This window comes from Schistosoma mansoni, chromosome W, assembly GCF_000237925.1.
Source record: "Schistosoma mansoni strain Puerto Rico chromosome W, complete genome".
NCBI lineage: Eukaryota > Metazoa > Platyhelminthes > Trematoda > Strigeidida > Schistosomatidae > Schistosoma > Schistosoma mansoni.
Window position 1 is genome coordinate 55,982,147 of NC_031502.1, and position 15,178 is coordinate 55,997,324.

General features: G+C 36.1%; 1 protein-coding gene across 1 annotated transcript in view; it reads right to left on the reverse strand.

The window, feature by feature from the left end:
* Nucleotides 1-15,178, reverse strand: part of Smp_162930 (beige/beach protein-related) — a gene marked incomplete at both ends in the record, with an annotated part of 105,860 nt that overhangs the window by 62,962 nt on the left and 27,720 nt on the right. Inside the window, 5 exons of the mRNA XM_018790235.1 lie at nucleotides 4,499-4,782; nucleotides 9,152-9,317; nucleotides 12,053-12,093; nucleotides 12,190-12,427; nucleotides 14,343-14,636. Of these exons, the coding sequence (XP_018655598.1) occupies nucleotides 4,499-4,782; nucleotides 9,152-9,317; nucleotides 12,053-12,093; nucleotides 12,190-12,427; nucleotides 14,343-14,636 (1,023 nt within the window). The remainder of the gene's footprint in view (nucleotides 1-4,498; nucleotides 4,783-9,151; nucleotides 9,318-12,052; nucleotides 12,094-12,189; nucleotides 12,428-14,342; nucleotides 14,637-15,178) is intronic.

The following is a 15,178-nucleotide window of genomic DNA, read 5'->3' on the forward strand; positions in this document are numbered from 1 at the left end:
AGGCTACTAGTGTTCGATCATAGGTGCCTTCGAAGCATTGCTCGTATATCCTGGGACTACCGAGTAAGTAATGCAGTTGTTAGGAAAAGGGTACCAAGTAAGGATGGCAAATCGATTGATGAAGTAGTGAAACTTCATCAGTTGAGATGACTGGGACACACGTTACGTATGACCAACCACCGACTGTCCCGACGTGCAGTGTTTTATGGTGTAGGAGTAGGTTGAAAGAAAGCTAGAGGCGACCAGACCAAAACGTGGCACAAATCCATGCAGTCACTGACAAGTGGACTGAGCCATGTTGGTAGGTGTAGACTACCTGGTTGGGATCTGCGAGATGATAAAAATCGATGGTTAGAGACTTTAAATGACATGGTTCAAAATCGTTTGCAATGACGAAGGTGCATCCACTGTTTATGTTCTGACAAATTCTAATCTTCTGAATTCTTCATGTTTCTATCTTTTTTTCTCTTTCCAAATTCATTTCACTGGATTACACTCCTTCAATAACATCTTCAAACCCTAATCTTTCCGATTAGTGCTTATATGCTTACTACTTCTACCACTATGGGATTTGAATCGACAACTGCATCTCTGTGCTAATGTAGTATGGCAACTTGGACTGATGTGCGTACGTACGTACGTACGTACGAAGTTCTACGTTGTGACTGACTGACTAACTGGAGAACAGATTGAAACTTAAGAATGTCATAGTTTTACAATAGATTCTCATTATTATCATATAAAAACATAATACAATAAATACTTACACATTCACGTTGTGATAAATATGGATGTCTTATTAAACTATAAATTAACCATAAAGGTGGTCGAATTGAATTACTACAATATGATGTCATTAATATATTACTATTATTAGTAGTATTAAATAATATAGAATAATTTGATTTTAATTGATATAAATTCCAATGATTTGATTGGATAATATTTTTAGTAAAAACATGAATAAATCCTTCATCATGATTACTCTTCACTGTCTCCTCTTTATCTATCTCATGATGATTATCATTTAATTTGGATACATTTGGCTTCAATTTATCCTTTAGGTATAATTTTGTTAAGGATTCAATTGGGAAATGTTTATGCCAAATATGATCTAAACAATTAATTAAATATTTTGAAAATATACTATTTTGTTCAATATGTAATTGAACATAATTTAATATAAATTTATTAGTAGTATAATCGGTTTCCATAGAATTGTTTACTTCTTTTTGTGTTGTATGGTTTATAGGGATGGATTTATTATTATTATCTGTAATGTAGAGAAAGAAAGAAAAGAAACAAAAAAAAGTGGCGAGATTAATCAAACTGGTGGGACTAAATTTTATGGACGAGCCAATTAGAAGCTTTCGCGGGTTTTCAAGGTCACGGCGCTAAGTTCGGTACCTGATGCCGACATACGATCGGTTTCCAGCGAATTTTAGAGATGACGTGATAATTCAGAATGTACAAGAGAAGTGATTATCAAGAAGTTCCTATACTTGTGACTGTGGTACTCAAATGACTTTTTTCGCTCGATCACGATTAAGTTTAAGACCCTAAACCTTAACCCTAAACCCTAACCTTAACCCAAAACCTAACCCTGAACCATACCAACAACATTGAAGCTATGTGGTCGAGGCTAAAAGAATTTTTGAGACCTTAACATGGCTCCAGAGGTCGACTACTATAGAGCCATATGGATGAGTTCCTGTACCGTACGCACTATGATTTTAGAACTTCTGAACCTATATCTGACCTTGAGAAGATTTTGAGCCATGTAAAAGCACAGTATCCGCTTTAATTTTTTAGTTTTGTATAATATATTTTTACTGTATACTGTTTTCTGATTGACTAATATATTTCAAGGTCATTTAAGATTCGTTCAAAGGTCGTCCATAAAGTTTAGTCTCGCCGTCAAACTTTACAAATTTGATATATATAAGAACTTTCGTCTTAAATTAGAGCGATTAGTTTCATAGTATTTTGGCGCCAAGTTGATGTAAGACAGTAAATAGGAATTATATATATTTGTAAAATCTCAGCGAATGAATTTGAAGTAAATCTAACGTTTCGCCAGGTAATCTAGTCCAAGTTTTTTTAAGGAGATATTTTACAAATATATATTAATATCAGAAGGCGTTTTGTGGGGATTTCAGTATTTTCATAGTTGAAAGCATGAGTCAATTGAAGCTAGATCACCATGGAAAACCCGGAAGCACTGGACGGTCGTTTCGTCCTATTGTGGGACTCTTCAGCAGTGCGCACCCATGATCCCGCACTGGTGAGATTCGAACCCAGGACGTACCAGTCTCGCACGCGAGCGCTTACTCACTAGAATACTGAGCCGGCATCCAATGGTGTTATTGTCTAACTTCAACCAATCCACGATTTTGAGCAACCGTTCACCAATTGTCTTCAGTGAGTTCCTATCTCACAATATACTTGGTTGATCGCCACTGATAACAGTTTCTCACTAGAACTCCATGATGCACCTCTTGAAGTCAGTCATCAGTGAGTATATGATTATTATTATCAGAAGGGGCTTTGTGGAGATTTTAGTATTTTCATAGTTGAAAGCATGAGTCATTTGCTGAACTTCATGAATTGGTTGAAGTTAGATATTAACACCATTGGATGCCCGCCAGCTCAGTGGTCTATCGGCTAAATGCTCCGGCGCGAGACTGGTAGGTTCTGGGTTCGAATCTCGCGAGGCGAGATCGTGGATGCGCACTACTGAGGAGTCCCATACTAGGACGAAACGGCTGTCCAGTGCTTCCGCGTTTTGCTAAGTGGTCTAGCTTCAATTGACTCATGCTTTCAACTATGAAAATATATTATTCCTATTTAATGTCTTCATAGATTTGAATTTGAACAACGTCAGGAAAAAAGAATATTCGTAGAAAAATCGATACATGAAGTCAGATTTTCCTGTTTTGATACTTATGTGATTCTGCGACTGATGAAAAGCCTCAAGGTCAAATGATGAGTTTATTATATTCTGAAAATATTTTTGTTCTTTTGATTATTTAATATTTAAGATCAAATAACTGAATTTCTGGTGATTGGAACTAGGTCACAAACGTTTTTTCCAACTACTACAATTGACTATTCGACGAGTAACTATCGATATCGTGTTTGTTTATTCTGTGAGACTGGATAAAATTTGATCGAATTAATTCTAATTAGATCTGTTATATCCTAGTGAAGACATAAGTACGGGTAATTTCCGGGATCTGTTAGTTGACTATTATTCTATATAAATCTTTATTGTATAACTATTGAGTAATTAGATGGTGTATATCTATATTTATCTTATGATAAGCTTCATTTTGACCTATGGATTATTATGATACGATCTACTGTCCCTAAATTATATTCAGTTTATTGATTATTGTCTCCCACGTTCACAGCAACATTTGGCTTGATCTTGTACAAATGTTATTTTCTATTTTATGGTGTGATGTGGTCTGTCTATCTGGTATATAAACCGAGTATGCTTGAAATAAATGATTCTCATAGATTCGTATAGCAGAAGCTGTAATTGGTGTTTTTAGACTCGATTGAAAGGGCTAGGTGGACAAGGGACCAAAAAGGACGCTAGACTGCTCATACTGGTCGAACGTCATTGTTTTGGCACAGTGCTAAGATTGAGTAAGTCGTATTTCAATAAGTGAATAAATCATGTGATAAAAGCCGGGCGTAAAATCACAAAAACATGGCGAAAACCCTTTTCTAAAATTCATAACAAGGTCACTAGCCTGGGCAGCTGAAGTAATTGTTACGGCACCATGGAACTAAGTTTCGTGTAAGCTGACAATCATCAGCAATCAATGCTTGTAATTTTAAGTGAAGTGACGCTCTCTGGAGAACGCGAAAGCTCACCGTCCAGCCTCACAGTCTGAAACGTTATTACTAAGCTATTCAGATGGTCACTGACATCCTGTAGGACTAAGTTGTTTGCAGTCGAGTAGTGATCAATGTCATGTTTGTTATGTCAAGATTTGGTTAGGACTACCAAATTATTTATCAATACTTTATTCTCCTCATCTTTAAAAATGTTATTCTTTTTAATATATTTGTTATGCAGCTAGCAATGGAGTACAGAATTTGTGTTTCATCTTAATTAGAACTGATCAGTTGAATATTTCTACCTTCCACTAGTGATATGCACAGTGAGACTTGAACTCGGTACTTTTCACTCCAAACATATAATGCGTCCTATATTGAGCTAATTAGTTAAAATAACTGAAAATTTAAAAAATCATTCACACATCAAATATACTGTAAACTTGTTACACTACCTGGCACCAAGGATATTAGCTTGGAGACTGATCAATCATTATCTTGATATACACAACATTTATCAAAATTTAGTAATCAATCAATTAGAAATGAATAGTTAAAGACAAACAAAGAAAACTAACTAACCTTTAGATACATTATTTTCTACATTTATTGGATCACTACTACCAACTGGTAAAGATGATATACTTACACCAGAATCTGAAATAACCATTGGGTACTTTATAGATTCAGTCATGTTCAATTGATCTTCTTCATTACTTAACGATTGTTGTTGTTGTTGGTGGTGGTGGTGTTTCGATGTAGATGATGATAATGATGACAATGATTGACAGTTATTAGATTGAATTGATGCTACTCTAATTTGATTGTCTTCAATATTACTTAAATGTTGTGATTGTATTCGAGTTTCATCACATGATGCAGAAGAATCAATTAAAACTTTAGATGACTCTTTTTCAAATGAGGTTTGATTGACTTAAACAAAACAAAAATCACAATACCAAGTTTAAGCTTTGAAATAATATGCAGAAACGAATATTTAGTAGACATAATACAATCAGTTGAACCAAGATTATCCGGGTATTTTTCAATATTCAATATTATTATCAGAAGTGGTTTTGTGGAGATATAGTATTTTCATAGTTGAAAGCGTGAGTCAATTGAAGTTAGACCACCAAGAAAAACCTGGAAGCACTGGATGGCCGTTTCGTCCTAGTGTAGGACTCCTCAGTAATGCGCACTCACGATCTCGTCTCGCGAGATTCGAACCCAGGACGTACCAGTCTCGCGCCAGAGCACTTAACCGATAGACCACTGATCCGGCATCCGATAGTAATAATGTCTAACTTCAACTGATCCACGTAGTTGAGCAACCGTTCACCAATTGTCTTCAGTGAGTTGATATCTCACAACAGACGTGCTCACTGCTTCACACTAGAACTCCTGGATTTACTTGTCGAAGTCTGTCACTAGTGAGCATATGATTATTATTATCAGAAGGGGTTTTGTGGAGATTTCAGTATTTTCATAGTTGAAAGCGTGAGTCGATTGAAGCTAGACCACCATGAAAAATATTTAATATTTTTGCAGTATTCGGTATCTTCAGACATGTGCTCTGTTCATTTAGTAGGTGAGTTCTGCATTTGGCAGTGCGAATTTCACTGAAGATTTCATTAAAAGAATGTAAAAGTAACTATATATATATATCTGCTATGAACACGTCAGTGTAGCGCATCTCAACATATATTGCAAAAATAGGGTGTAAGTGAAACCTCGATAAAATAGTTACACTTTTTTATGAACTACTCATCCGCTTAACGAACAGGAGAGTGTTCCAAAGTGCTGAATAAAGTACATTTACGAAATGGTGAAAAAAGCCTGGATAGTCGCAACGAATTGCTTCAACCATTAACTAGAGTTTGGTAAATGAATGAGAAGTGAAATTTCGAAAATGACAGAATGGTGGTTGATGAGAATATTTTTTTTTATTATTATTAGCTTTATTCAATACTATATTTTTGGTACAATATAGAATTCTCAGCACAAAGTACTTCAACAAGTTTCCGTTCCTTACTTCTTCGTCCTTTTTGACGATAAATATTCAATGATCGCCAGTTAGAAGTTAGCAGCCCAGTCAATCGACATCTGGATAATGTACATTCTTCTCGCTGCATATTGTCAGCAACCACGATATCTCTGATTAGGCGTTCTGTAACCTTTACAGCGAAAGGTCTTACACTTTTCAGAAACGAACCTGAATAGGTTGTGCGATTAATAGGTATAATGATGTATTAAAACAAACGAAATTAGATAACTTGTTGAAATATCTAGATGACAGGAACAGGTAGCCCAGATGCTTAAACAGGCCGCCTGAAATGTTTCCACACAAGCGAGAGCTGATAACTACCTACGAGAGTGAATTATTGACTTAAACCCTTAAATAAATAGATATTAAAAGCAAGACAACTAGCTAAACGATTAAATAGATATTAAAAGCAAGACAACTAGCTAAACGATTAGGTTCTTTACAAAATTATCAACTGGACAATAAGTATGATCAGATATCATAAATGACTAGGGAGATTTCGTAGGTTACTTGTTGTTTAATGACTATCAGACTTGATTCTCACTCATTTCATAAGATTTACTATTACAGAATAACTTAAACACAAGACACTATCAGAAAGTACCTCAATTGAACATTTCGTTTTTTTTTAAAATTTTTAATCTATGAAGTAGAAATGTTAATAATGTAAACTGAGATTTCTTTTGTAATGTGTTGTGGGCTACTTATGTCCACATAAGTAGTATATGGTGAAGGTCAGGTATAGAATGTATTTTGGCAGAAGATCGATAAGGAACGAACAGCAATGAAGCGCAATCGATAGGAAAATGCATAAACAATGAAATTAGAGAAGATGAACTGATATCTACAGAAGGAACAGTGAAGATTGAGACAATTGGTTGTTATTTTGCCTATTAACTGTTTGCTGTATGGTTATCAGATCTTAGTAAGACAGTTTGTAATTTGTGCTTAAATACATTCGGTTGTCCCCACCAGTGTTCTTGTTCACTACAGTAATATGATTTGAATAAAATTATTAGACAATTTATTCTGATGGAGTATTGTTCTCTGAACTGGATGGTTTGGTCATTCAGAAGGACAATGAAAGCTCCACGACCAAACCATCCAGTTCAGAGAACAAAACTCCATCAAAATCATCCATCTGATCTACAAATTTTCTCCACCATCACAATTTATCCTATCATCGGGTTAATCAATATAAATCATTTACTTGTTATTAACATAAATGGATTTATTGTATGGTGAGTTAGGATCTGACTCCGATTAGATTGTATGAATGATTGTTGTCAAAATATACATCCTGTCTATCCTCGTGGTATGTAATACATGACTTAATCAGAGCTGGTGAATAACCGAGTTGAATAAGTCAAATACGAGAACAGATTTCGAATACATATAATTTTTACATTCATTGATCTGTACAGGAAATCAGAGTGATGAAGCGAATAGAGGAGAGAGAAGCAGAAATGACACTCATTGGAAATGGCGGGTAAGTCAACTCGCTTTAATCAATATTTATAGTCAGACAAGAATAAGTTACAGACATGTGATGAATAGTATAAAAAGTGTACAACACACATAAACGCTCAAATAAAAAATAGTCAGGGTTAATAAGTGAATAATTAAGAAGGTAAAAAAACGTGACTCAAGATGGATAGGTGAATTGGTTTGTTCAGAAGCTAAAATAAGGTATATAGGCTTAACATAGCAACGGACACTACAATGGTATGCCTTTTTTTGTTGTTATCTTGTTGTTTTTGTTTGTTTTTACATACATAATGGAACATTTAAGTGAACAAACCTGATGTTTGTATATACAATAACTTTGTACTGTATAATAAATTGAAACATGGTGAATTTAGTATAGTAATCAAAACATTCAAAATACATATACGTATAGATAATATTATCAGAAGGGGTTTTGTGGAGATTCAGTATTTTCATAGTTGCAAGCGTGAGTCAATTGAAGCTAGACCATCAAGGAAAACCTGAAAGCACTAGACGGATGTTTCGTCCTATTGTGGGACTCCTCAGCAGTGCGCATCCACGACCTCACCTCGCGAGATTCGAACCCAAGACCTCCCAGTCTCGCTGAGGAGTCCCACAATAGAACGAAACGGCCGTCCAGTGCTTCTAGGTTTTCCTTGGTGGTCTAGCTTCAAATGACTTACGCTTGCAACTATAGAGAATAGTTGTTATATCCCGATAACAATAGTGAATGGTAACTTTGGGATCCATTTATGGACAGATATTATGCATATAATTTTTATCGTATAATTGCTAAATAACTAAAATATTCATATTCGTGCCCCCCTTATTATTAGCTTTATTTCGACCAATAAACTATTATTATACGATTTACCATTCTTGAGTTATCTCTAGTCTATTAACTACTGTTCCCCCTATTCACAGCCATATTTAGTCAATTCTTGTACAAATGTTATTTTCTACTTCATGGTACGATGTGGTCAGTCTGTTTGGTATATAAACTCAGTATGTTTGGAATACAATGATTCATACCGCAGAGGCTGTTATTGGTGTTCTGGACTCAACTAGCTGGGCTAAGTAGAAAGCAGGACCGATACGTATTCTAGACTGCTCGTACGGTTTTCGCATGTCATTGTTCCAATCGATAATTCGCTGCTCTCTGATTAGCGGTCTTATCACGTCACACATTAACTGGTCATCCACTCGGCCACAAGTTATAACTGTATAATAAATTGAAATGTGGTGAATTCAGTATAGTAATCAAAACATTCAAAATACATATAGGTATAGTGTAACTCAGTTGATAAGTCTAAATTGGAATAAACTTACGTTCACATATTCCTTCAGTACTGTTACTCCTATTAGTTATCACTTTATTATGAGTAAATAATAAGTATTCCCAAATTTTTAAACGTTCTGTATAATTTAAACATTTCCGTGTAATTCTATGCCAAAATATATAATCATTGTCTAATGTTGATGATCCTGACACTTTAGTTTTTAACTCATCATTATGATGATCAAGATCAACTTTATGATCGGGATCATCATTATCATTATCATTATGATCAGACATAGTATAAAATACTTGTTCAGCTGCAGATAAATACATATTAGCATCTAAATTAATAATTAAACGACACATATTCAATAGACATAATCGTTTTGAACAATAAAATGAATGAATATAATCAGTGTTATTATCATTATTATTATTATCATAATACAATGACTGTTGATGGATAGATTCCAAAGTTGCTCCAGTTTTACATGTTTCATTGATCACTACAGATAATGAAAGACGATGGATAAGAAAATTCATTAATGAAGTAATTGGCCATTGTTCTGTGATACATTTTAAATGTTCATTATTCAATAAAGTTGTTTGTATTGAATGATGGTGATGACGATGATAATCATTTTCTAGGAATAATTCCTGTGAATTAAAAAATGAAGCGTCAATAAAACAAACGGAGATTTGAAAGAAAATTACAAGAACAACTAAGAATACATCTTAGAACTTTTGATGTGGGTTTGTTCTCTGAGCTAGATGGTTTGGTCGTGGAGCTTTCATCGTCCTTCTGAACGACATCATCAGCACAAACTTCGAGCTACAAATCTTCTCCACCATCTCAACATCTTAGAACTGTTTGAGAAGACTTTTTTAATATTCAATCTTGATAGGAGCGACTATATCCATTGAGGTTTTCAGTTGATCTATGATACTTATGAATTAAGGAATAATAAAGTCATTCTAAAGCGAACAGTTCTATTGCTTATGAATACAGTGATCTTGAGTGCTGTTAGAGGTATGAGGGCGGTTATCACTTCCCGGTTGTTCACACCGTAGAAGGGTTTTTCTAGAGGTACCTGAAAGGAAATTGGGTTAGAAGTGGTCCTAATGATCTGAGAGCGTGACTGCAGTGCCCAAGGGACAACTGCTTGAGGTCGGTCACACACGACCTTTTTGTAGGTAATTTTTGTGTTAGCTCTGTACTTGTTGGGACCTTACCGCCGGAGACAAAAATTCGTGGGATAAGGCGAGGTGTGCAGTTTTAGGGTCAACCTTTTCTAACCCCACCTCTCCTTGTGGGAAGATAGCATCACTGTTATGCTGATTGTCTGAAGAAAACACCTTACTGCCGTCACACCTCTGTACAGTCAGCAGTACGACTTCGCCTTCGGACTGACTGAACGGTTCTATTGTGGACACGGTAATGGCGTCTGGTTGCCGCAAGCAGAAGAAGAAGACAATATGAAAGAAAAACTTAATATTCAAGCTCAGTATATGTATTAACAGAAATATAACCTTGAAGCACACAGAAAACCAACACTGTAAGTAGTGGGAACCAATCATTAGAGTCATGATCATTTTAAAAACTCAACTAGAAAAATGCACAATTTATAATGTATAACTCGTACTGGGGAGGCAAAGTTCGATTCACACTTCTTCGTCGTGCCTCCTGGATCATGGGACTGTTTCCATGAACTAACGTGAGCGGTGACCCAGGTGGTGGATATCGGCCTAATCAACCACTCTACCAATACCCGAAAACGATTACGAATGCTACAAAGAGTCATTGCATAATTACTGAAGGTCCAAAAGAGTAGTAAAATAAAAACGAGTCTGCCCAAAGAAAAGCAAAAAAAATGGGTTGTGAGTGTTATGTAATGGTTCTGCGTAAGCAGTGCAGAAACAGCTATCCCGCCCCCGTAGTTTTGCCGTGCTTCGATGTAGCGCTCTCCTCCAGGAGGGCCTACTAGGCTTCACCATTCTATATGGCTAAAAAATAACTCGGACTGATCATAATAAAACAACCATTGAACACTAGGAAGCGGAAAATATCTATTTCATTCTGCTACATAATTCCTCGACAATGTACACCCATCTTTCAAGAATAGTGTGACTTGAAGGTCTTATAACACACATAACTTAAGAGTATTATACTAGCATGAAACAACTGTCTCATACTTCCTAATTTTTTTAATGGTTGTCCTACAGAGATTAGTCTGAGATATAAACTACTGAATTCAACAACCTCCATAAACCATCAATAGAAATCCTCATCTCCAAGCGATGTGGATCTGCTGCCTGGAGAAAGACTTCTCGACCTTGAGTATACGAATGATATTGTCTACTGTGCGATAAAGCCCAAGGCATGCAATCCGCACTAATTCAGTTGGCAATCAGTGTCCGCAGGTACGGCATGTGCTTTGCACCCTCCAAGTGCAAAGTACTCTTACAAGACTAGCAGAATTCTAATCCTGTACTCACCCTGGATGGTGAGCAGATTGAAGTAGTTGAGAAGTTCGTGTATCTGGGTAGCTGCATAGGTGCTGGTGGTGGCGTGAGTGATGAGATCGATGCATGTATAATGAAAGCCAGAGCGGCTTATACCAATCTGAGCCATATTTGGTGCCTTCGTGATTTTAGTCTGGCTGTAAAAGGTCGGATCTACAACGCGTCGGTGAGAGCAGTTTTGCTCTATGCTTGTGAAACCTGGCCTCTCCTAGTTGAGGATGTTAGACGACTCTCTGTGTTTGATCATCGTTGTCTCCGAAGGATTGCTGACATCCAGTGGCAACACCATGTTAGTAATGCACAGGTTCGGCATCGTGTTTTCAGGCGCAGAAACGATAATCCAATTGGTGTCATCATCTTGAAACATCGACTTCGGTGGCTCGAACATGTTCTACGAATGTCTTCGCAGAGAATACCACCTCGTGCATTATTTGCCGACTCTGGGACTGGTTGGAAAAAGCGGAGAGGAAGTCAGTGTATGAGATGGTGTCTTGGTATGAAAGAAAGCTGCAAAGGGCTGGCTTCTGTTGGTCCTTCACGACTCCCTGGCCGGGGTTCGAGAGATGGTGCTACACAGTGGCTAGAGACGTTATCAGATATAGCTCAGAATAGAAGCCAGTGGCGATCCTGCTGCAACCTTCTTTTACTTTTTCCATAAAGAGTGGTTATAACCTCCTTAACTGAGTGAGCTCTTCTGAATGTACATTTCAGCTCGCCTCACCATTACTTTTGTTTATGCATCTTACCTCTTTCTCTTCTCATTTTCATTGTTTTGTGTGGCGCATATATATATCTGGTGCCCCCCTTGCACCAATATTTATGTGTTTAAATAAATAAATAAATAAATCATTACTTCAATTCAAACTAACTCGAAATCCAGTCAATGTTGCCATAATTAATTGCCATTTATCTAATATAGACATATTATACAATTTAATAATGATTCTAGATGAATTTGACCATTCATTAAAATTTAATAATAATTCAAATAATCCAGGTATTAAACCATAATTCAATAAAATTGACTTCTTTGATGATTTAGAAAGATGAGTTGAATTAAGAGGACCGAATCCAGATTGTTCTTGTTTCGATGATGGATACCAGAATGATTGTGAACCAAATAAGAGAAGACAACGTAATAAACTTGGATTGATCAATAAATGTACAGTAGATGATGGATCCTTCATAGATTTGTTCCATAAATTTTTTATAGGAAGTGTCAATATGATTTCATTTAGTAAAACCTATAAAGGTAAAAAGGTTAGGTAAAAACTGAGGATAGAAAATTAAAAATTAAAAAAAAAACTGTTAGCGGGAAAGAAACCGGATTAAGGCATGTTATGTACAGGATCGTGACGGTGCACGCTGATTGGCTAATTCTAAACCAATCACCTCTGGCAAATTATTTGAGAAACATCTAGAAGCTTGCTTATGCATGAGTCGATCTAAGCAAGACCACCATTAAAAACCTGAAAGCACTCAACAGCCGTTTCGCCCTAGTATGAAAATACTTAGCAGCGGTAATCCACAATAATGCATGCGGGACTCAACCATTAAAATCACTACAATCTACAGAAACCCCCATTCTGATATTATTTATTATATGTTCACCAGTAACTGGCTCCGAGACCATGATCAAAAAAGATAAACTAATACTCTGCATTCTACATGAATCTAGAACAGAGATCATTGTATCAGTTACATTTGTGAACATTACATCAAACATAAGTTCCCACTTGCTATAGTCCTGATAAGAATTATGAATGGTAACTTTTGAGAACTATTATGGACCAATATGATATGTATATTTACCATTGTATAATCGTTAAGTAACTAAACTATTCATATTCGTGTCCCTCTAATTATAAGCTTTATTTTGACCTATAGACGATTACTATACGATCTACCATTCTTGAGTTATCTCTAGTCTATTAATTACTGCCTCCCACATTCACAGCCACATTTGGTTGAATCTTGTACAAGTGTTATTTTCCATTTCATGGTACAATGTGGTCTGTTTAATTGATATATAAAATCTATGTGTTTGAAATATAAGAATTCATACTGCAGAGGCTGAGATTGGTGTTCTTGACTTAACTGGCTGGGCTAGGCAGAAAGCAGGGCCGATAATTACCCTAGGCTGCTCATACGCGTTTCGTGTGTCATTGGTCTGATCGATAAATCGCCGCTTCCTAATTGGCGGCAGCACAAGTTATAACACCACTAGAGATTCAGGATGGATTCTCACTAGTTAGTGTATAATTATAATTTTATTAGGTAATTTATGAGGTTGTGTCAATTACAATTAAATGTAGAGCATAATACAAATATGATGTGACAACTCACGTTGTTACATCATAACAATTGAACCAAAGATGAAATTATTATGAGGAATAACAGAAGAGTTGGAATAACTGTGTCAGAAACAAATAATAAGAAAGACTAAATATCAAAGCATATCCTTCAAGAAAAAAAAGGTATGAAAACATATCGATGAAGGAACACTACAACTCAAGAACAGAAGGAAAATAAACAAATTTCAACATAGTGCACGCAGTAAAGAGCCACCTAAACTAGTGGCCATATTGCAACTTGATCGATAGCATTCGATCAGCACTAAGAAGGACTTGACACGCATGACATTGATCACCACCCGGTGATCAATCAATTGTGATTACATCTCAGTCCTACAGGAGGTCAGTCGCTGCCCGAATAGCTCAGTGGTAACGTCTCTGACTGTGAAGCTGAGTGACACGGGATCGAATCTGTCAGGGAGCACCAGTTCCCTCAAGATTGCAGGTACACCTTGCTGACGATTGCCAAGTAGCACGAAACCCGAGTCCAGGGTTTCCTGTTGACCACCTCCAACCACCACCTTATCTCAACATTGATCCACCTAGACTAGTGGCCACACTGTAACTTAATCGATAGCATTCGATCAGCACTAAGAAGGACTTGACACGTATGACATTGACCACCACCCAGTCATCAATCAATTGTGAAATTTCAATCCACAATACAACAGTTGCTTACATTCCATAGTTCCACAGTTCATGTCAAATCATGATAAAGACATGTTTTTCAAAGCAAACTTTCATTAAAACTGAGCAAATTATTGTTTCAAGAGAAACACTGATAGAACAATAAAAAGCTACTTACTTTCATAATTGCATATGATTTAAATGAGATAGTATTAAATTCTGGATGTTTAAATAGACGAGCTAATAGACAATGTCCAAAACTTAACGGGACAGGTTTACAATTTAATTGATCATTACAATTTTGAAATAACCATGTATTTTTATGTCGTCTTTCCATTGAATTCTCTACTCCTGGATGTGATAATGCTGGCGAATAAAATTTTGCATACATTATATTAGAATGACGTAACATTGTAAAGAGTAATTTTAGTCCATATGAAATCAAATCAGAACTGTGTGATTGACAAATAAGCTGTATGGATGAGAAGAAATCGTAGTAAATAAAAGTAATAATAATAAGTAATCGATATTGATGATAATTACTACTTTAGAGACATTGTCTCCATTCAGAACCTAATGTTCAATGGTGACTACTTCCCAAGTGGATTCCCCCCCGCCAACACTTTTATTGAAAACTATGATATTGACTGCGTCAACAAAGTCTGTATTAAGAGACTATATAAACGAAGACTTTGAATGTGAACATTAAAAATCTTTATTGTTATAAAAATGTCTTTATAAAATACGAATTTAAGTTTTATTATTATTACGTTATACATACCTCCTCCCGTAGCTCCTCCGGGGGCTACTGCCGGTCCCATGACCGGGTAAAGGAGGAGGGTCGGGGATGGGGTTGCCGACCTCATCCTGTAGAAAACCAACTCGCTAAAAAAACGCTAACCAGAAAAAATTATTCAAACCATTTAAACTCTGCCCTGGGAGATGAAGGAATAATTGTGACGTCTCATGATGAAAGCCGAGTTCCTTTGGAATTCATGAGGCCGATGCACCTTC